The following is a 23,738-nucleotide window of genomic DNA, read 5'->3' as shown; positions in this document are numbered from 1 at the left end:
CCTAACTGTCGCGAGGTCTCCAGAGTTCTAGGTAATCTGGTCCTGCCTATCTCTCCACTGCTCTCCTGCTCACCCACGATGCTCCCCCTGCGTCAGCCTTCTTTTCTGTGTTGGGCCTTAGCATGTACTATTCCCTCGGCTGAGACATTTTTTCCTGTGATCTTTTAAAAATTTATTTATTTATTTAATTTTACTTTTTGGTTGCATCATGCAGCACATGGGATCTTAGTTCCCTGATCAGGGATGGATCCCATGACCCCCGAAGTGGAAGTGTGGAGTCTTAACCACTGGGAGTCCCTTTTGCTGTGGTCTTTATATGACTGGCTCCTTCCCATCCAAGTTTTCAAAGAGATCTTTCTTGACCATCTTATCCTATACATACCTCCCAAGTCTCTATTGCATTGCTAAGATGTTGTTGTTATTTTCACAGCCTGTAGCCCTATCTGCAACTATCCTAAGACCGGATTGTTCCTAGTGTGTGTCCTTATATTGTTTGTGACTGGCCCACATAGCTCCTAAGAACGGGGACCCTGTCAGTACACTCTATCTGCATTGTATTCACGATCCAGACGGTTCTCTGACCTCCTGTAGCTTCCCTTGCTGCATTCCCCTCCCATCCCAAGCCATGCCTGCAGATTGCCAAATCTGGGCATTTAGGGGGCAGGCAGACACAATCCAGGCCATCTTGCTGACTGAGGCTTGCTATGTACCAGGTACTGCTAACCTCTTGATCTATATCATCATCTTTCTTCTGGTTCTATCATTATCCAGCTGAGTGACTTTAAATAAGTTACATAGTTCTCTGGTGCCTGTTTCCTCATCTGTAAAATGCAGCAGGCCCTGTTTCACAGGGTTGCTGTGAGCGTTCAGTAAGACAAGGAACAGTCCCTGGCCCACTCCATATGCTCAATAGGCATATGAGTGATTATTGTTCTCATAATAACCCTACCAGGTAGGATTTGTTAGTTCCAGTTTATAACTCAGAAAACCAAGGTTTTAGGGTCTATAGCTCAGCTGGGAAGTGGCTCAGTCAGGATTCTAAGCCCCAAGGCCTATGACTTCATGGCTACATGTTCTTCTTAAAGAGACAGACCTAACTGGTCTGAAGTCTCTTTTCCTTTCCAGTGACTGCCTCCACACAAGAACAGAACAGGCTCTTTCTGCATTTTTGCAGTGTGAGGCAATGCCACATTACCCCAGGCTTCAGTGCACTCTCCCATCTCACAGATGAGGCAACTGAGGCTGAGAGGAGCATGTGGGTGAGCAGAGAAGCCTGGTGCAAAGTTGGTTCACCGAATTCTGCTCCCAGACACTCAAGTAGGCTGAGTCTCCATGTGGGGGGCCTGACTGGGATCTGCTGGAAACTTTTGCCTTGTTCATGGGGGGCTCACCCATTACATCTCTGGTCCAGAAGTTTAATTTCAAAGATCTGTAGTCAGGCAGGCTTGGAGCTTTGGCCAAGACACGGCACCACCCTGAGCCTCAAAAGATTTCCTCATCCAAAAAGATCTCAGTCTAGTATCCTGGTGGAACCCTGGCTGCTGGGAATAGAAGGATGAGTGGGAACTGTCCCCAGCCTCAAGGAGCCCAGCAGGTAGTAGCAGGAACAGGTGTGAAACAGACAGAAACCCGGGGAGTGGCAGGGATGGGTGTGAGCATAACCAGCCGGTAGATCAGAGGGAGAAGCAACACAACTCCGGGAGGTTTCTACAAGGTGGTACCCTGGAGCTGAGTGGGCAGGACAGGCAGGTGTCAGCCATGTGAAGAGTCGGGGAAGGGCACGGAGGTGGGAAAGGCCAGGATGGCTCAGGGCTGGGATGGAGGATGCGGTGAATCTCAGAGGAGGAGCGGGAGATTCAGTGGAGCCAGGCAGGTGTGGGCTTAATCCAGAAAGGGAGGGGAAGCCTTGGGAGAATTCAGGGCCCCGAGAGAGTGAGAGGAGATTCAGAAGCGGTGAGGCTGGATGGAGAGAAGGGCCTCAGCGCCTGTTTGTCATGCAGACTGGCACTTCCATTGTGACTGTGGATCCGCTCGTGAACCCCAGGAGGAGCGGAGACTCGTAACTTGCCCAAAGTCACAAGTCTTTCAACCACAAAGCTGTGTATTACTTATATATAATCTCTCAAGGAGGTGATCCCAATAGTATAAATTTAAAAAGACAATGCAGAAGCCTCCTGCCCACTACGGAGTTGAGAGAGACACAAGCTCCTTTGGCCCCTTCCTTACCCACTCCCTACCCCCAGCCCCCAGCCTGACCTGCCTCACTTTGATGCCCCCTCCAGCTATCCAGGAAAAGCTCATTCAGGGAGGAGGGAAGCACCTTCTCAGGCCATTTCCCTTTCTTTGTCTGGGGCTCAGCCTGGAGGGCTCAGCTGGGCAGGAGCAGGAGAGGGAGAAAGAAAGGAAGAAAGGAAATTCCCACCAGCTGTCAGGAAAGAGACTGTCTCTTAGAAATGCTACCAGCCCCTCCCCGGGTGCTATAGAAGATCTGAACGCTAGCGGTGGGGGAGGCTGTCACCTTCTGCTCTCACAGGAGTATCACCACACCCAAGTCCTGTCCTAAAATCTCAGCTCCCCCTCCTTCACTTTCAGAATGTCTGAGCTCATCTGATGACTTAGCAAACGCCAGGCCTTGTGCCAGCTGCATAGAATGTCACCGAGGGATTCTCTGTCTGAAGTCTCTTCTCAACCTCAAACTGGGGCACCTAGTTTTGGCAAGTAGAGTAAGTTGTTAATAGTAGAAGCTAGGCGGTGTTCATTGCAAAACCATTTAAACTCTGACGTATGTTTGAAAAGTTTCGTAATAAAATGTTGGCAGAAAAAAGCTATCTTTCCCAACCCAAAGTATTTACTGGATAAACATCTGACATACCACCACCATTATCTCAGGATAAGACACCACCATTATTTAACACTTTCCTGGAGGTACTAGCCAATGAAATCAGAAAAGAAAAAGATACTACAGGTATAAAAATTATAAAGAGGTAAAATTATCACTACTCACAAACGATACGATAGTACTCCCAGAAAACCCAAGAGAACCACTGAAAAACCACTGTAAAAAGTGAATTTAGGAACGTGGGGGGATAAAAAAATTAACATAGAGAAATCAGTGGCTTTCAAATATTTAATCACCAATTAGCAGATATGATGGAAACAGGGCCCTACATACCATAGCAGGGAAAAAAACTAAATACGTGTAACAAGTATAAGAGATGTAGGAAAATTTTAACACACTACAAAAGTCCACAAAAGACTAAAACAAGTGAACTATGTTCATAGATAGTTCAACTAAACATTATAAGGCTGTCTACACTCTTTAATTTATTCTATGAGTTGAATATAATCCTGATAAAATAGCAGAGGGTTTTTGTATCTATATAAGCAGATTCTAAAATTAAATACCAAAATAAACAAGCAATAAGGGTCAGCTAACATTTGAGAAAAGACCATGATGAATGATGACTAGCTTTATTGATATTAAAACATATTATAAAGTCTTAGTAACACAGCATTATGACACTGGTACATGAACAGAGAGACAGATCTGTAGAAAAGAATGGACAGCCCATAAGAAAAACCCCAATATATTCAGAAATGTAGAATGGAGTAAAAACTCCATTTCAAATCAGCAGAGGAAAGATGGATTTTTTCATTAAGCAGTATTAAGACAACTAGATAACCACCTGGGAAAAAAAATCAGTTGAATCTCTATCTCCTACTTTACACCAAGATAAATTTCAAATCAAGCAAAAATTTAAATATAAAAATGAAATTGTCAAAGTATTGGAATGCCTGGTAGGAAGACTACTTTATAACCTCAGGGAAGGAAAAGACTCTAACCATAGTCCAAGATACAGAAGACACAAAAGACTGGTAAACTGGACTTCTTGAAATTTAAAAGAGGAAATCCCCAGTGCAAAAAGCACCACTTGGAAGGTATATTTGCAACTTATATCCTAAAAAAGGGACTAATTTCCCTAATATATAACAAACTTTTAAAATCAATAAGAAAGGAATCAATTGAAAAAAAGGGAAAAGGATACAGATAGACAATTCACACAAAGAGGAAATGTAAATAGATTTTAAACATACAAAGATGTTTCAACCTCATTTTTAATCAAATGTTAAATGAAATTACTCCGAAAAAGTTTCCCACTTAGCATCCTGGCAAAAATTTTTAAAGTATGGTAACATTCCATTTACAAGGGGTGTAGGAAAATACACACATGCATACTTTGCTGGTGAGAATATAAATTGTTACAACCTCAATAAAAGACAATTTTGTAAATGTCTATCAAAATTTCAAAAGCACATACCTTTTCCCTCTTAATTAAAAAATTTTAACTATGGCATATTTATATCTGATAAAAAACAGAGATCTCAGTTGTATAACTTCTTAAATTGGTACATAGGTACACATTCATGTAATTACCTCTGCAATTAAGATTTCTATCACCCAAAAAGTTTCCTCATGCCAACGCAAAATGCAGCCCCTGTTCTGACTTCCAACGTCACAGGTGGGTTTTGCCTATTTCTGAACTGTGCATAAATGAAGTCATACACTGTGTATAGTTTTGTGTCTGGCTTCTTCTCAGCATATTTTAAAGCTCCATCATTGCTGCTGTGGGTAACAGGAGTCATTCCTTTTTACTGCTGTGTGCTGTTCTATTTTATGAATCTATCACAATTTATCCTGCTGAAGGGTATTTGGGTTGTTTCTAGTCTAGGGCTATTATGCATAAAGGTGCTATGGACATGCTTCTAGGAGTCTTTTTTTGAATACATGTATTCTTTTTTTCTTGGGTATAAACCTATGAATGGGATTGCCTAGTCATAGCATGGAGATTTGCTTAACTTTATTAGACGAATTTTCCAAAGTGGCTGTAACATTTTACACCCTCACCAGCAAAGTAGGAGAATTCTAGTTGCTCCTCACCAACACTTGACATTGTCAATCCTTTAAATTTTGGCCATTCTGGTGGGTGTATAGTAATAACTTATAGTTTTCATTTGCATCTTCCTGAGTAACAATGGGCACATCATGAGGATTAACAATCTACACAAAAATGAAGAGCAAATAAATGTTAAACAGACAGAGATTTTCGGCCTCAGTCTTGATAAACAATGCTAATTAAAACTACTCTGAGAAAGTAGCATCTTTCATAGGTTTAGTGGTCATTAGAAGTTTATTGGTCATCGCACTTTCATGCAATGCCCATTCAAGTCTTACACACCCCATTTTTTGACCATTTTTAAATTCAGTCACGTATTAGAGGTACCAGTCTTTCCTCAGATATATGCATTACAAACATTGCCCCCATGCCTTTTTACTTTCTTCAGGGTACCTTTTGATGAGCAAAAGTTTTTAATTTTAATAAGGTCTAATTTATCAAATGTTTTATAATTATTTTTTTAATATCCATTTTTTATTTGGCTTAATCAGGTCTCAGTGGCAGCACTTGGGATCTTTAGTTTCATCGTGTGGGATCTAGTTCCCCTACCAGGGATCAAACCTGGAGCCCCCTGCATTGGGAGTGCAGCGTCCTAGCCACTGGACCACCAGGGAAGTCCCTATAATGGTTGTTTTTTGTGTCCCATTTAACAATCTATGCCTACTACCATGTCAGGAAGAAATGCTTGTGTGTGTGTGCTTCCTGGGAGAAAGCACATACCTCTTGAACCACCAATTCAACTTCTAGGAATTTATTCTACACATATATGTGAAACAAGGCATGTCCACAGTTCTCTGTAGCATTGCTTGTGAAAGTGAAGTTTGGAAACAATCTAGACACTCCTCAGCAGGGAATATGTGGCTCAACAAATGGTGGTACGTCCAAACAAGGGCATATTGTGCAGCTGCAGAAACAAATGAGGAAACTTTCTGTATTTGACATGGAAAGATCTCCAAGGTACATAATTACATGAAAAAAAGCAAGATACACAGAGAACAATGTAAGTACTATGCTATATTTGTGCAAAAAGAGATAAGTGTGTGTGTGTGAATATATATAATATTTCAGAAAAGACATTTGAGAAGCAGCACTGGTTGCCTCCTAGTAGAAGAACTGAGTAACTGGAAGCTAAGCATGAGAGGCACACTCTTCACTGTAGGCCCTTCGCTTCTGAAGTTTATGAAGATTTTACCTATCTGAAAAGAAACCCTTATAGACACATGTCATTCTAAGTAGGTAAGGTTTTGTATATGTGGATATTGGTGAGACGGGGCAGCCCAGAGAGGGGAAGAGCTGGAGCAAAGGTGCAGAGGAAAGTCAAGTCCCCCACACCTGGGGAGGAGAGAGCACTCACAGACTGTTTTGCCCAGCCTCAGACGGCCTCAGTGTTACTTCCAATCAGCAGCAGTTTGCACTGTCTCAGGTGTAAACCCGCAGGTACAAGCCCTCTGGGATGGCTGGTAGCACTGAGCCCACAGGGAAGTATCTGCCACCGTCAGTACTGTGTTGGGGTACTTGACCTACCCTGTGTTATTTAAACCTTGTTCCTATCTAATGAGCAGTCTTAGGAATTATGTCTCTTGTTGGACAGAGGACAGTGATGCTCAGAGAGGTTGAGTAACTTGTCCAAGGTCACACAGCCATGACGTAGCCTAACTGGACCCTGGCCTATATATCCTCCCTTCTCTAGACCTCTGGAAGAGGAGATGGGGAAAGGGAGGGTGGAAAGAGTTAAGCACCCAAGGGGAAGCAACCGGGCTCTTCCCTGGCTCTTTCTCAGGCAGCCCCTCCCCCACCCACCAGGTTGCTGTTTGGCCTTGGGCCCCATCTGCACCCCCCCACCCCCACCCCCCTGCCGACTGCAGGAAGGAGGCACAGATGGCAGGCGAGGATGAGGCCCCCAGCCAGGCTCACCCAGCTGTCACTTTGGAGAGCACCATGCATCTCCTCCTCCTCCTCTCCTGAACAATTGGGAGCTGGCCAGCCTGGCCCCAGCTGTTCCCTCTTCCTGGTCCAGGGCTCCTGCAGAACCATGCTTCTGAGGCCTTTGTCTCCAGGGGAGGAAAGACACAGACTCCTGGGATGTGAGAGCCAGACAAGAAAGACCTCAGAGGACAATGGGTTTGACATCTCATTTTATAGATGGGGAAACTGAGGTCCAGAAAGGCAACGGGACTTGCCCAAGGTCACAAAGAACAGGCAGAGAAGTCAAGCTTCCCCACTGCCAGGAAAGCCTAGGATTTGGGGGTGCCTCACAGGGGTGCTCGGGCAGGTTTACTTCCCCCTCCCCACCGAGCTTCCACCAGAGCAGTTCTGCTTGTCTCAATTTTAATGTCAGGGGTCTTTATCCTGGGTCCACAGACCCTTTAGGAAGTCAATGAGCTTGGCTAGGAGGAAAATCATGTCTACATTTTCACTAGCTTCTAACTGAAATTTAGTATGTCCTTTGTTTATAAATGAAGCAACAAACCCAGAAGCATTAGCTGAACCTGTAACTTTTTCATCAATAGACTTCACAGATATTTTCAGATCACCTTACTCTATTAGAGTTATCTCAAATACTGTTTACGCTCATCACTGCTCTGAAACTATAGTACTGATTAGGCTGTCCACTTGAGCATGTTATTTAATGTTCTAATATAAAAGCACATTGACTACTAGATCACAATCTGCTATATATTTTGATAACTAAATTTCAATATAATTGGCTTTCTTTATAATCTTGTATATTATTTTATTTTATGTACTTAAAAACTCTGTTCTGTGAAGGGGTCCGTGTGTAATCTATGTGCACTTAGTCGCTCAGTTATGTCCTTGTGGCTCAGACGGTAAAGCATCTATCTACAATGCGGGAGACCCGGGTTTGAGCCCTGGGTAGGGAAGATCCCCTGGAGAAGGAAATGGCAACCCACTCCAGTACTATTGCTTGGAAAATCCCATGGACAGGAGCCTGGTAGGCTACAGTCTACGGGGTCACAAAGAGTCGGACACGACTGAGCGACTTCACTTCACCTCTTGCATTGCAGGCAGATTCTTTACCATCTGAGCCACCGAGGAAGCCCCTGAAGGGGTCCATAGGCTTTTCCAAAGAGCTAAAGGTGTCTAAGCCTGCTGTCCTCAGAAGTTAAGAATGTTTTATTTGAACAAAATATTCCAGGGTTGAAAATTAAAGTTTGAAACTTTTTGTACTAGATCTGTAACCTCGTAAGACTGATAAAATTGGGACTGAATTCCCTTGAGATAAAGGAGTGTGCCTGGGGGTGTGGGCATGGGTGGCTGGTGCCCTACGTGGGAAGCCCACACACAGAGAGAGACTTCCTCTGTGCCAAGCACCCTCCCAGTCTTTATGTAACACATCACTGAATCCTCAGAATAGCTTTAGGGTGTGTGCATGTGAAGTCACCCAGTCGTGTCCGACTCTGCGACCCCGTGGACTGTAGCCCACCAGGCTCCTCTGTCCATGGGATTCTCCAGGCAGAATACTGGAGTGGGTTGCCATTTCCTTCTCCAGGGGATCTTCCTGACCCAGGGATCAAACCCAGGTCTTCTGCATTGCAGGCAGATGCCTTATCCTCTGAGCCACTAGCATTTCTCCCATTTTGCAGATGAGAAAACAGAGGCACAGAACAGTTAGGTCACTTGCCCAAAGCGTGTGGCTAGTAAATGGTGGAGCTGGGAGTTGAATCCAGACCAACCAATGCCAGAGCCTTTGTGCTTCATCACTGGGCATCCAGCATCCCTGTCTGGGTAGACGTGAGCCTCCGAGAAAAGTCCCCTTGGTGTGGCTGCTGCCAACTGGGTGCTTTACTTGGTGGGGGTGGGGTGATGGGAATGGGATCCTGAGGGTCTGCTGCCCCGGCTGATCATCTGACACAGGGGGCACTAACGGGCTGTGCAGCCTTGACCAGGTCCATTGACCTCACTGGGCCTCAGTGTACCCGTCTATAAAATGCGGAGTTCTAAGCACTGTCACCCCTGCCTTCCCCCTCCTGTGCTCACTTGAGGGATGACCCACTTGGAAACCTAGCATAGGTTGCTTAGCAACTAAAATCAAGGTCTTCGCTGAATAGAATGGAGAGTGGGGAGGACAGGCTAGCATGATGCTAGCTGGTGCCACAGAACAGTCTCTTGTCTTACGAGGCTGAGTGCTGTGACCTGACCCTCTAAGAGTCTTGGGATGGGGGTGGAGGTGGGAGAGGGACTTGAGGAAGGCCTTCCTGAAGAGAAACATGCCTAAGGACAAAGTCAGACCTGGAGTTTCTGAGGCTAACACTCACTGTTCTGGAAGCTACCAAAAGATGGCAGACTAGTAAGGGTCTTGGCCAAGGCCTCAGGGCCCCACTGGAGATGCTCTGTTCGCAGTCAATCCATCTTAGTTCCACTCCCCATTCTCCTCCTGAGCCCTATTCCACTTCTGCTCTTGCAGTGTGGGAATCCGTGGACCCAAGAAGAGGGAGCTTCTGAAACTACAGCCTCAGGCCTGACAGAATAGGGCATGGGGAAGGCTGCCCTGTGTGGACAGATCCCCCTGCCCGTGAAATTCCACGGTTAGCAACACATTCCTCTGGGTCTCAAGTTTTTGGTCTCCTTGAAACTCACTCTCTGGTAAAGGAAGTCACCATCATCACCAACACCTCAGTAGGTGTGACTTTGGACTCAGGAGAAGCTAAGTGCAAGGATTTCTGGGAAAGGGCACAGAGGGCAAGCAGACATGCAGGGCAGAGTTGGATAAGACACTTCTCCAAGCACTTCTCCTCGGGGGCCAAGATTTCTCCTGGGTAGAATGAGGTATTGGGTATAATGTCCATGGAGACTGGAATCAGGGCCCTGGGGAGGTGGGCATGGGCTATGAGGATTGTGTGGCTCAGGGCATAGAATCTCACACTCATGCCTACCCAGTGGGCCTGTGCCTGGAATCCAAGCCAACTGGATTTTAGAGAGCCTCTGTCCCAGATTCCCAGTGCTCTTGCCCTTGCTGACCCTCACCAACCTAAAGCTTATTCTAGTAGCTGCAATAATAGAAGCAGAACAGCACAGGTTTTTCTGAGCAGTGGCTGTATACTGGGCACTACGGTGAACCTCTGCATGCCTTACATCTCATTTAACCTGGTGGAGAGGAGGACCCCAGGCAACCAGGCAGGCTGAGTTAGAGGTACAAGAAGTACATGCTCGTGCGAGTAGCTCAGGCGTGTCCAACTCTTTGTGACCCCATGGACCATAGCCTGCCAGGCTCCTCTGTCCACAGGGTTTTCCAGGCAAGAATATTGGAGTGGGTTGCCATTTCCTACTCCAGGGGATCTTCGGTCCCAAAGCAGGTGAGGCCCCTGCCCTCATGCCTTTCCTCCAGGCACTCACCTGATACATAAGTGTGCCCCTCGCCCGCTCTGGAGGGCTCTGGGTGCCTCCCCTTTAGGCAGTGTGTGGAATGCCAGGAATGCTCACTGCTAGGAATGCTCAGGGGACTGTATGGAGGCCAAAGACAAGCCTCCCCACTTGCTGCCTGTGGATGCAGAAGCCCATGGGCTAGTTCTGGGCCCGAGTGGACTGAGGAAGGGGAGGAGATGGGCAAAGCCCTTGGCATCACCACAGCTTTTAGCTCCAGCACACACTCCATGCCAGGTGATGAGCTAAGTCCTAATTTAGAACCTTATTTAATCATGGTGGCACCTGAGAAATAAATGCCATTATTATTTCACAAACAGGAAAAGTGAGGCGCAGAGAGGTTACATACCCAGGGCTCCTCGCTAAGGGACGGAGCTATGATTTCTAAAGGTATGCGAGTCTCCATCAGAGGGAAAATGGGGAGCAGCCCAAGGTAACTGGTTTTGTTACGGGAAACACTGAAACCACCCACCCCGGCCGGGCAGCACAGTAACCATTTGTATGAGTTATTTTACCACAGGAGGTCCTGGTAAAAACATGGAACTAACAAGCCACCACCAACTGGAAGAATTCGGGAAAGGTCAAAAAGAGATATCACATGTCCTACGAACCTCCCAGGGTCCTCCTTGCTGGAATCCGTCTTGGCTGAGCAATGCATGTACCACCAGGAAGAGCCCTGAGTCAGAATGATTGGCCAGAGAACAACCCAGAAACTAATCCCATCACCATAAAACCCCAGACTCGGAGTCATGGGTCAGAGAAGTCCTCCTGGGTTCCCTGACCCTCTTGGTCTCCTGGGTTCCCCTACCCTACGCTCCTTCCCAGTAAAGTTTCTTGCTTGTCAGCACATGAATCTCCTCAGACAATTCATTTCTGAGGGTTAGACAAGAGCCGCTCTTGGGCCCTGGAAGCAGTCCCCCTTCCTGCAACAGTTTGGAATCTAGGGTGGTGCTTGTGGTCAGAGGGAGGGCCCATGGCCCAAGTTCATGGAAACTAGTGGACCAGGTCCTATTACTTCCAGCTTCACTGACTCTGCTAGGAAAGAGAAGAATGAATCAAATGGAGGCCCTGGCCCCAAACAGAGAGATGGACTCTTTGACCCCTCCAGAATACCCACCAGCCAGCCTGCATCCCTAGTCCATATCCCTTCCAGAGACAGCACCCAGTCCATTATAGAGAAATAAAATCAGGGAGCGACACTTCCACTTCTGCTGAAGAGCCTGCCTTCACTTTTCTCAAAAATAAGCAGTCGTTCTTCCAAAAAAGGGAAAAACACCAAGCAAGGCTGTCAATCTCAGGCCTCAGACAAATGCAGTGAAGTTGAGGCTTCTCTCTCTTTCTTCGCCTTTCCCCCAAGTCACTTACTGTACACGCAGGCTGTCACAGGCTTTGAGATGCAAATTGCACCAAGCAGAAGAACAAAGAGCAACTGGAGAAAGATCTGAAAGATGGATTCGGAAAAGGTTCTCTTAATTCTTCGGGAGAGGGGAGACCTCTGCACAGAGGGGAGCGGGGATGAAGATCTGGGGCTTTTTTGTGGGAGAGAGAAGGATTGAGAAGCCCAGGGCTGACAATGGGGAGTGATGGGGAGGGAGTGTTATAGAAATCATGCAAGCCGAGGCTCTGGGTGAGCAAAAAAGCCTGCTTTGATTACAGTCCTCGGCACTGAGCTGGGCACTTTCCCCTCCTTCTTTTAATATCAGGCATCACACATATTACATACTTTGACTCATGGAGCTAACCTGTCTGTCAACGTTCAGGTTTGATTCCAGAGCAGTTGGGTTGGGCAATACTGCTCTAAGGGCTTGAAGGGGAGGATGCAGCCCTCTTCAGCTTGGGAAGCCCCTACAGGGCACCACATGGTCCTTGGGGCTTGGAGGTGAGGGGCTCCCAGAACCAGCAAAGAGAAAACCCCAGCCGGGAGACGTGGCGTGGTGCTTCTGGGACCGAGCCGCAGGTCATACCCATGCCCACTTGCTCAGTACCCTGTGTGCAGACCCTGTACACCTCAGACAACTCCCTGCCTCAGGGGCTCTCAGCCTAATCAAGGTGGCTGGACTGCAAACTCCATGCAGGTGGAGATTGGTCTTGTTTACAGTGGCGTCCCCAATTCTAGAACTGTGACCGAAACAACAGGTACTAAATAAACATTAATAAGCAGGGTGGCGGGTGGGTGGGTGACTGTATAGGTGAATGGTTGAATGAATGAAGAGATGGGTGGCTAGATGGATGGATGAGTGGATTCATGGATGGACAGATGGATGGACTAACCACATAGAAAAAGAAGGAAGCATATAGACAGTACTCCAAGCAATAGACACAAAATGCCTCGGATGGGTCCTGGGAGGGGGAAAGCTTCATGGAGCTGGCCTCATTGGAACTGGCCCTTGAGAGATGAGAAGGAACAGTTCTTATGTTCTGCACAGTGCCTACCAGCACGCAAATGAGGACATATTTGCATAAAAGAGGGGAACGGAATGTGAGAGCTAAATTGAACTCTAGGGATCACGTGGTCCAACCCCATCACTCTGCAGAAAGGAAAACTAGGGCACAGAAAGGTGAAGTGACTCACCTAAGGTCACTCGGCAACAAGTGGCATGGCAGAGACTCAAGCGAGGTCTGTTTGCTTCTAGAGTCTGATCTCTTGGCCCTGTCCTATGCCGCTCTCTTACTCCAGGGCTCTGCTCTCCTCACTGAGATGCCTGTGGATTTGTGCTGCTTTTTCTGCCCCAGCCCACCTCCACCACCCATCCCTGCAGGGCTGGGGAGACTCGGAGCAACTGTCCAGCCTTGGTTAGACCTCCATCCTTGAATAGCAGAGACAGTAGAAGCAGCAAGAGGAGGCCACATTGACTGGGCTGGGGAGGGGGACAATGCGGCACCCCACCCCAAGATCCAGGGGAAAATGTTCCACCACCAGATTGCCGAGACTGAGCAGACATGAAGGGGGAAAGTGGAGGCCACAGGCTTACACAGGAGATAGGAGTGACCCCTATCTGGAGATCAAATGCAGCATCCCAACCCCAGAATTCAGTTATTTGCATTATACACAGCTAAATCCGAACATAAATGAACCAGGGATTCCAGTTTCTGGAGAATGCAGTTAACGTCCATCATTTTGAACGGCCACCAGGATGAACAGTTAGGATGAACCTGTTCAACAGGGGCTTCCCTGGTGGTTCAGTGGTTAAGAATCTGCCTGCCAATGCAGGAGACACGGGTTCGATCCTTGGTCTGGGAAGCAAGATCCTACATGCCATGGGGCAACTAAGCTTGTGCACCACAGTTACTGAGCCCAAGCTCAAGAGCCCAGGAGCTGCAAGCACTGAACCTATGTGCCACAACTACTGAAGCCCACGTGCCCTAGAGCCCATGCTCCGCAACAAGAGAAGCCACTGTAATGAGAAGTCTCCACACTGAAACTAGAGAGTCGCTGCCACTTGCCACAACTAGAGAAAGCCTGGGCGTAGCAATGAAAATTCAGCACAGCCAAAAATAAAGAAATACATAAATAAAAATAGCTCCCTCCCTGAACCATGGAGTTGGTTCCTCGAGCAAGACATGGGTAGGACTCTCTCAGAGACTTCCAACCCACTGGTCCACCAGTGAGATGCCCCTTGGACATATCAGAGACAAGGCCTGGTGCTACTTGGGTCTCAGTGCCAGGCATGGGGCTGGGTGCCCAGGGCATGCCCCATGACTGAAGGAGTGGTGCTCTCCTGTGTGGTCCTCTGCTCCAGGATGCCTCCCCCCAGCTCTACTTGCTGACCGAGATTGCTGCTTCTGTCCTTCAGAGACAAAGCTTCCCTACCTTCTAGCAAATACCTGTTCTCATGGCTTCCAGAAAAGATGGACACTTGAGGTGTCAGAATATCACAGGAGTTTACAAAGTACTGGCTGAATTAATGTTCCATGTTGAATTAATTCATAATGTTCATTCATTAACTCATAATTCATTAATTCATAATGTTCAATTAATGTCCAACTCCACTTGGAGGTGTGGAGATGTTCAAGTGATGGTAATAATAATACAAGGCACCTCTAGACACATGCCTCTTCCGAGTCCTCTTACAGAGATGGGCCGGCATGTGGCCAGGGGAGCCCTGGTTTTAAATTCTGCCACTCGTGTGCTGTACAAGTCTCCAAGGAGTCTCTTGACTTCTCCAAGGCTCTGTTTTGTCCTCTGTAAACGGGACAAACAACTGTACTTTCATCATGGGGCTGGAGATGAGATTTGAAAAGAGCTGGTATGTGAGACCCCCAAAAGCTCCCCAGAGCTGAGGACTGCTGGGTTGTAAGGAGAACCCAGACCCCTGATGTCCAGGCCAGGTTTCCTTCCTTTCTGCCATGTACCACGTGGGTAGTAGGTAGCTGGCTAATACTTAGCTGTGCCAGGCCCGGCTTCCAGCTTCAGCCTGGATGTGGAGGCGGCAGGTGGGCAGCCCTGGTGGAGTGTGGCAGGAAAGGGGTGGTGTACCTGGGGAGGCCCGAGCGGTTAATCAGGCCTCTGGGCACCGTGCCTGCTCCCTGGAATATTCATAAGGCCCCTCCAGCTGTGCCAGGCAATCAGGGTGCTGATTGCTCCCCCATCTGCAGCTTAACATTCCACTCCAGAGAGGACAGAGCTGGCGGCTGAATGTTAACCAGGGGGAAAACCGGCCTTCACAACAGCCGCCTGAACACGAGCCTGGGAAAGACAAATCCACCCCTTTCAGATCTGCCAGCTCAGCCAGAACTTACCCGTCCACCAGCGTCATGGGCAGTGGAAAGAGTTTCAGATTCAGAAATAAGTGGGCTGGATTTCCAGTCTGGTTCTGCAGCCTCAGTTTTCCCAACTGTAAAATGGGGATGGTTCTACCAAACCCCCTAAACTCAACATTCAAAGAACTAAGATCAGGGCATCCAGTCCCATCACTTCATGGCAAATAGATAGGGAAAAAATGGAAACAGTGACAGACTTTATTTTTTTGGGCTCCAAAATCACTGCAGATGGTGACTGCAGCCATGAAATTAATAGATGCTTTCTCCTTGTAAGAAAAGCTATGACAAACCTAGATAGTGTATTAAAAAGCAGAGGCATTACTTTGCCGACAAAGGTCTGTCTAGTCAAAGTTACGGTTTTTCCAGTAGTCATGTGTGGATGTGAGGGTTGGACAATAAAGAAAGCTGAGCGCTGAAGAATTGATGCTTTTGAACTGTGGTGTTGGAGAAGACTCTTGAGAGTCCCTTGGACAGCAAGGAGATCAAATCAGTCAATCCTAAAGGAAATCAGTCCTGAATATTCATTGCAAGCACTGATGCTGAAGCTGAACCTTCAGTACTTTGGCCACTTGATATGAAGAGCTGACTCACTGGAAAAGACCTTGATGCTGGGAAAGACTGAGGGCAGGAGGAGATGGGGGAGACAGAGGGTGTTATGGTTAGATAGTCATCACTGACTCTACTGATATGAGTTTGAGCAAACTCCAGGAGATAGTGAAGGACAGGGAAGCCTGGAGTGCTGCAGTCCATGGGGTCTAAAAGAGTTGGACACGACTGAGCCACTGAACAACAACCACCGTCTAACCCCCAAGAGGGTTGATTAAGACAGTTTGTTGGACTGGAGTGCTAGACAAAGGCAAGCCATCATTGTCTGTTACTGTTGCTGGCATACTCCCTCCCCTGGGGGAAAGCTTGTCATCACAAATATTGAGGTCTCAGCAAGCTGGCTTGGGGGGAAACTGAGGAAGGAAGAGAAGCTTCTGGAAGAGTCGGCCTCAGGCTTGGCCTCAGGGCAGATGCCAATCTTGTTAGTCTCATCTGGCCCAAACCTCTCAGAGAAGCAAGAAAGGAATGGGAAGGGCATTTGACAGTAGATGGCCAAAAACCCAGAAAAGAACTACAAAAGCAGACAGCGGCTTTCTGCGTGCTCAGGAAAATAGTCTGGAGCCACGCAGGGCAGGGACAAGAGTGTGCCCCTGTGCGTTCACAGCGCATGAGTAACGTCCAAGCAACGACTAGACCTCGCCAAGAAACGGCCGGAACCTTGCCTGTGTTTCTGTTGAATAATACAGGAAACTGTTTTCAGAGAGAGTTCTATCTAAACCAAGAAAATTAAAAACTGGAGCTAAAATAATAGAATCTTCTTCCTAGAAAACTGACCAATGAGGAACAGTTCATCTCTCCTACTGGCAGATCAGGAGCGGGTTCTGAACTGGGCATTCTTGTTATTGCTGTTTGTTAGCCCTTGTCCTCCCTACTCCCCCAGGACCAGCCAGCCCACAGCGGTGGGCTCTGCCCTGACCACAGGGGCAGGAGACTGAAAGCTTTGACCCAGGGGAAGGCAGGCCCCTCTCTGGGCTCAGGACTCTGTTCCATAGAGTCTCAGACATCAGGGTCCTGCCTCAGACTAAACCAACTGCTCAGCCCTAGGATCTGCCTTGCCCCTACCCTTCAGCGCCTCATCCTCACTCAGGGTACTTCCTGCTAGCCTGCACTACAGCCAGCTCAGAAGCACGTGTTACTTTGGGGGAAAACGTCAACAAAATACGTAAAGGGAGGGCTGACCTGAGTCCCTACTCTGGTCTGTTTGTCTTCTGAAACCTCAGGGCTCCCTCTTTACATCAACCAATTGTTTTTATTTCTTTTTTCCCCCTAAAGTATGAAACATTGTGCTCATCTAAGATAAATTTAGAAGACATAGTTAAGGAATAAGAAAAAAAATGAAAGAGCACTCGTGACGCCAATACTCAGAAATAACCACTTTTAAACCCGTAGGTGTATATAGAAAGAGAAGTCGCTCAGTTGTTTCCAACTCTTTGCAACCTCATGGACTGTAGCCCGCCAGGCTCCTCTGTCCATGGGATACTCCAGTATTCTTGCCTGGAGTATGGGCAAGATCTTGCCTGGGATCTTCCCGACCCAGGAATTGAACCCAGATCTCCCGCATTGCAGGCAGGCTCTTTACCGTCTGAGCCACCAGAGAAGCTTAAAAAAGTGAAAGTAGCTCAGTTGTGTCCAACTCTTTGCAACCTCATGTAGCCCGCCAGGCTCCTCTGTCCATGGAATTCTTCAGCCATTCTGGAGAGGATAGCCATTCTCTTCTTCAGGGGATCTTCCCAACCTGGAGATCGAACCCAGGTCTCCGCATTTTGATTGGATTCTTTACCATCTGAGCCACCAGAGAAGCTCATATATTTTCCCAGTCTTTTCCAAAAAGGTAGATTGCTACATAGATATCATTTAATGGGATTAATTAGATTTTACCTTTTTTTTTCCAGCTAGCAGTAGGTGATAAAATTTTCTTATTAAATATTCTACTGCATTGGTGGTTCTTGAAGTGTGGTCTGGGGACCCCTGGGGATCCCTAAGACTTTTTCAGGGAGTCTGTTGGGTTAAAACTATTTTCATAATAATAGGAGACATTATTTGCCTTTTCACTATTGTTCTCTCAGGTAAGTATACAGTGAAGTTTTCCAGAGTCGTATGATGTTTGATATCTCAGCAGGCTGAATGTAGAAGCAGATATTCAAATTCAGCCACCTTTTATTAAGCCAGAGTAATTTAAAGAGATTTGCAAAAATGTAGAACAATGTAATTCTCAATTTTTTTAAATATAATAATTTTTCATAAAATAGTTTTCTGTGAGGATGTGAAATGGGTTTATTATTAGGCAAATAAATACATATTTTTGATTTTCCTACATTTTTATTTTGAATATGCTAAATTTTTTTTTAATTTTATTTATATGCTCATCATTTATCTTTGGCTGTACTGGGTCTTCACTGCTGCGGGCTTTCTCTAGTTTCGGTGAGCAGGGGCTACTCTCTACCTGCGGTGTGCAGGCTTCTCACTGCTGCAGCTTCTCTTGTGACGGAGCACGGGCTCTGGGTATTCGGGCTTCAGTCGCTGCGGCGCATGGGTCCAGTAGCTGCAGCTCACAGGCTCTAAGGCCCAGGCTCAATATTTGTGGCACACGGGCTTAGTCACTCTGAGGCATGTGGGATCTTCCTGGACCAGGGATCGAACCCATGTCTCCTGCATTGGCAGGTGGATTTTTTATCATCAGGGAAGCCCCCCGAATATGCTAAATATTAATGGGTATATGGCTATGTAAGCAAAAGCTCTTTGGGGTCCTCAATAATGTTTAAGAGCATAAGGTGATTCTGAGGCTAAACACGTGAGAACAAGTCCTCTACGTCAGCACCTTTGGTGACTGTGTGGCGCCCCTGTGTGTGGATGGCCCCGAATTTGCTCGTCCATTTCTTTATTGATGGATCTGCAGGTTGCTTCCAATCTTCACTGTTATAAAAGTGCCACAGAAATCCTTGAGTACCTGGGACTTCTCTGGCAGTCCAGTGGTTAAGACTGTGCTTCTATAGCAGGGGCAGGGGTTCGATCCCTGGTGGGAGAACTCAGATCTCACACACGACATGCCATGTGCAGTGTGGCCCCAAACCCCACTACCACCCACGGAAAGCAGGTGGCAACCCACTCAAGTACTCTTGCTCCCATAGACAGATGTAGCCTGGCAGGCTACAGTCCACTAAACAAACAAACAAAAAAAACCAAAAACCCCCAACACCACCCCGCTTCAAAAAGCAGATCGAGTACCTATATAGAGTGAGAACTTCCTGAAATGAAAGAAAACAAGAGAAACCAACTGGAAGACTGAGCCATCTCTATTAGTCTATTATTAAATTAAACAAAATGTATCACAGGATATGAACAAATAAGGTTGAAAGACCATGTACACTGAACATACATGCATGTGTACAGATACATATGTTTCCAAAGACAGAAACTTATGCTTTATAAAGAACTCTTTTCCCCTTTGCTGTCCATGAAGTATTTACAGAAGCTGACCATATTCTAGAGCAGAGTTACAGACAACATGAAAGTCTTTGGTACCATTACAAAAATGGAGAGGAGTTTAGAAACTTCAAAGCAATTTGAGAGAGAAATTTCATTTCTCTAGAAAATAATTTTAAAAAATGATGCGTGCAAAAAAAATGAGTACAAAAATGCTGTAAACTTTAAAAAATATATATGCTTGAGAGTATTTCTGTAGAATACATTCTAGAAGTGGAATCACTGGGCCAATGGACACATCTTTAAATGTTACTAGATATTGCCAAGTTACCTCTGTTTACACCTCACCAAGAGTAAGATGTTAGATCATCAAATACTCAGAGCATATTTGAGTGCCTGCCCTCACATCTTTGGCAACACCAAAGATTATGACTCTTTTAAATCTTTTTCTACTTAGTAGGCTAAAAGATATATTCTATCTTCTATAAATTGCTTATTCATAGCCTTTGCCCATTTTCTATTGGGTCCTCTTATTGATTTTTTCTTAACTCTTTATATATGTGTGTGTGTATATATATATATATATCTCTCTCCTGGACATGCAACTTTTGTCTGTTATTTATTGCAAATATTGTACTCAATTATGTTGTCTGCCTTTTAATTTTGCTTACATGTCTCACTAGAGTACAAAAATTACCTTTAAAATATTATTATAAATTTATTCTAATCTACTAATCATTTCCTTTATGGTTTTATGGATTCTTAACTAGCTTAGGAAGCCTTTCCCTGTCTTATGATTTTAAAAATACTCTCCATTTCCCTGTAATACCCTTGCAGCTTTTCTCTTTCTTTTTCAATGTTTAGATTTTCAATCCATCTGGAATTAATTTTTGTTTTGTTATGGTGTGAGGCATTGACTGTTGACCTTTGCAAACCATGTAGTGGAGTATGGCAGGGTGTCAGCAATGGACTTGAGCCCCAGTAAGAACCAGCCCATGTGTGTCTAGCGACCTGCAAGCCTGCCTACTGCAGCTGGAGGTGAGCTGGTCCCTGTGTGGACAAATATCTGAGCCCATCTGGCTCAGGAGGGGAGACAAGCTACATTTCAGAATCCTTCCTAATGGGATAGAGCTGCTGTGAGCATCTGCAAAGTCGACAGGGAGAGTGATAACACTTCCAAGAAAGTACCAGAACATCTTTATCTGGTTGTTTGGTTCTCAAAGAGCTTTCTGCCCATCACCCTCTCAATGCCAACATCACTATGGAAGTGGAAGGGGATTTAAGGGGTCCAATTTACCGTTACAGGAAGATAAGGTACAGAGAGGTTAAGTGACACGCCCAAGGTCACACTCCTGGTGAGCGACAGAGACCAACCAGCACCTAGATGTCCTGCCCCCAAGCCCACAGCTCCTCAGCCAGCTCCGTGAGCCAGGCTCCGTGTCACTGTCACTGTGGCTTCCCTCTTCCATGGAAGGGAGGGTCTGGCCTAAGGCATTCCCAAATCTGAGCCCCCACCACTGTGGGCAGGTGAGACTGGAAAAACCCATCCTCCACCACCAGCTGACAGAGGCTTTATGGTCCCAAGGATTCCTTGGGCACGGTACCTCCTTCTCTCCCCAAGCGTTTGGCGGAGGATGGGAGAGGAGATGAGTCAGGCCGGGGAGGGAGAGCTCAGCCATAAACAAGCGGGACTGACAGCAAGCGCTTTCCCTCAGGCACGAGGCACGTGACCTCCCACGGGCCTCCGGGGACTTCGCCTGAATGGCAGAGCTTCAAAATTTCATGATTTAGGCTGTGCAGATTGAATTTGCTAGATTCATGAAGGCGGCCACAGAAGAGAAGAAGCTTTTAGAGCGGAGGTGGGGGATGAGAGAGAAGGTAAATTATTCCTAGTCCCTCAGTGAAGAGCTTGAAATGTTATTTTTAATGGGTGTGTCATTTTTGCAGATCCCTGCCCGATGTGGCTATGCTGGATCTTTAGCCTCTCCAGCTCCAGAACTAAAGGACACTCAGGAAAGACAATCGTAGAGCCAGATCTAGCCTGGAGATCAGATGATCCAATCTCTCAGGGTCAGTGGAAAGCCCAGGAACCTCAAAGCAAGTGACTTGTCCAAGTTGGGGGTTCTGGGAACAGATCTCAGTCCGCCTAGAAACGTGTCCTTTCCTGGATGTTCCTCAGGTCCCCCAGCTGCACCTGTTCTGGTGATTCTTGGGGATAACTTTGGGGAATGTGCAGCCACTGGACACATGATGAAAAAGTAAAAGGTGGGGGGCAGGGAGATATAGGGCAACAGGCCCAAGAATGACCAAGCAGGGTTTCTCTCTGTCCTGGGGCAGCAGCCAGGCCTAAGGAGGTGTGGGGGAGCCTACCTGTTCCAGGGGGATGACGAGGAAGGAGCCACCCCCCGCGCTCTCGGTGACGATGGCCAGGAAGCGGGCGTTGACAGCACAGAAATGGTTATCATGCACATTCTTGGTGATGGGGATGCCGTCAAAGCAGTGCTCCCGGTTGGCCACCTTCCCATAGACGTTCCGGAACTTGGAGCTGCGGTACTGCGGACGCCAGGACATCTGTAAGAGGCCAAGAGAGACACGGGTCAGGCCAGACTGTCCCTGAGGAGCTGAGCTGGGCACGGGCAGGAGGGAAGCGGCTCTCGAGAATTTAGGAGGTGAGGAAAGCCCGGTGCCTGCCCTCGGGAGGCAAAGGGAAGGGACCTCCAAGAACCAGACACCTGGCCCTGTACAGGAGGACTTACTCTTTCAATAAATTCCCGCAAGAGCAAAGACTGGCACAAGGGCACTCACCCATTTCTTCGTTCAGTATACCCGCCCACACCACCTTTCAGAAAGGATGGGGGAGCCTTTCACTTCCAAGGGATGTGCCATGTGATAGAGCCGACCATCCATCCAAAACATGTCTGGGCTGCTTCTCGCGTGTCAGAAATTGTGCTTAATTTAGTACGGGACGTGCAGACAGAGGAGGCTGGGTGTTCGCAGAGACACAGAACACTTCTGATGATGAAGGGTGGGGGAGGAAGATGGCCCCACTATGTGCCACAAGGCAAATAACCCCCCTTGATTGTCTCTAGGGCTCCTAACCCACAAGTACACCCCAGAAATCTCAGTCCTATACATCATCATCAGGCCCAGAGAGGTTAAGTGACTTATCCAAAGCCACACAGCTATTGAGTAGAGGGCCATGGACACAAGTCTCCTGACTAGAAATCTGAGACTCTGCTATGCCAGATTACTCTTTGGAGCAAGGTTTCTCCATGTGTGACCCACAGGTCACTTGTATTAAAAATTTTCTGGGATGGGGGAGGTTTCTAAGCCTCCCATATCATTTGTTAGAAATGCTGATTCCTGGGTCCCAATCCAAACCTACTGAATCCAATATATTGGGAATGGGGCCCAGACACAGGTATTTTGATCCAGCTTTCCTGCCCCAGTGAGACAGAAGTGCACTGAAGTTTGAGAGCCCTTGTTCTAGAGAATGGAATGGCACCCCTCCTCACCCTTCCTGTCCACCATCCACGAGACAGAGCCCGACTGACCAACCAGCTGGCCCCTACTGCATGCATGTCCCGTGCCAGGCACTGCAGAGAACACAGATGCGCACGGACGGATGCGCAGGTGAAGGACAGGATGGGCAGCCTGACCGCGGAGTTCAGTTTTGCTGTAGGATGGCGCCTCCTACGGGAAACCCTACAAATGGGCGCCATGGCAGGTGGAGCCCAAGTGGGTGCTCTCCTGGCAGACAGGCATCCAAGCTCAAAGTACCCAGCTGGGGTCTGGCATTCAGTAGGAGCTCAATAAGTGTTTTATAAATGTGAACATGCGGGCTTCTCTGGTGGCTCAATGGTAAAGAATCCGCCTGCCAATGCAGGAGACATGGGTTCGATCCCTAGTCCAGGAAGATCGCACATACTGCAGAGCAACTAACCCAGGGAGCCGCAACTACTGAAGTCTGCACACTCTAGAGCCCGTGCCCAGCAACAGGAGACGCCACTGCAGTGAGAAGCCCGTACGCCACAATGAAGAGGAGGCCCTACTCGCCACAACTGGAGAAAAGCCTGCACAGCAACAAAGACCCAGCACAGCCAAAAATAAATGTTTAAAATTGTAAAAAAAAAAAAAAAAGTGAACATGTTTCTGAACCGGCTCTGCCATTATCTGCCATCATCCACCCCCTTCTCTTCCTGTCCAGTCTCCCGATATGCCTTGAGTCTCCCAACCCATCTCAGGACAGAAATTTCTTCAGATGAAATTCCCAAGGGGATGGAAGGCAAAAGGAAAGAACCGCCACAGAATCAGGAAACCAACCCTGGGAATTTGCCTGAAAACAGAACTTTGCATTGGATTTAAATAAAGCCAGGAGCTCAGACACAAAGGCCTCTTTATTGAAGGAAGAAGTTCAGATCCAATGAGGAGAATCCCAGGGATTCTTCAGGCAAAGCCTCTTCCTGCCAGCTCTCTGTCCTCTACTCCCTCAGGCCACTGCCCTCCTCTCCACTCCTCCCCACCTCCCAGCCTCTGCCTACACTGTACCCCTTCCCACCTGCCTTCTCTTCTCTCTGCTGAGTTCTGCCCACGACTGTTCATGACAAAGTC

General features: G+C 47.2%; 1 protein-coding gene across 2 annotated transcripts in view; it reads right to left on the bottom strand.

Moving 5' to 3' along the window:
- Window positions 1-23,738, bottom strand: part of CORO2B (coronin 2B) — a 148,783-nt gene that overhangs the window by 49,659 nt on the left and 75,386 nt on the right. For both annotated transcript variants that reach the window (XM_070377344.1, XM_070377345.1), the window contains exon 2: window positions 21,498-21,698. In XM_070377344.1, the coding sequence (XP_070233445.1) occupies window positions 21,498-21,698 (201 nt within the window). The remainder of the gene's footprint in view (window positions 1-21,497; window positions 21,699-23,738) is intronic.

The sequence above is a fragment of the Bos mutus genome, chromosome 10 (assembly GCF_027580195.1).
Source record: "Bos mutus isolate GX-2022 chromosome 10, NWIPB_WYAK_1.1, whole genome shotgun sequence".
Lineage (NCBI taxonomy): Eukaryota > Metazoa > Chordata > Mammalia > Artiodactyla > Bovidae > Bos > Bos mutus.
Note: the sequence above shows the minus strand (reverse complement) of the source record. Positions and strands in the feature narration are given on the sequence as shown.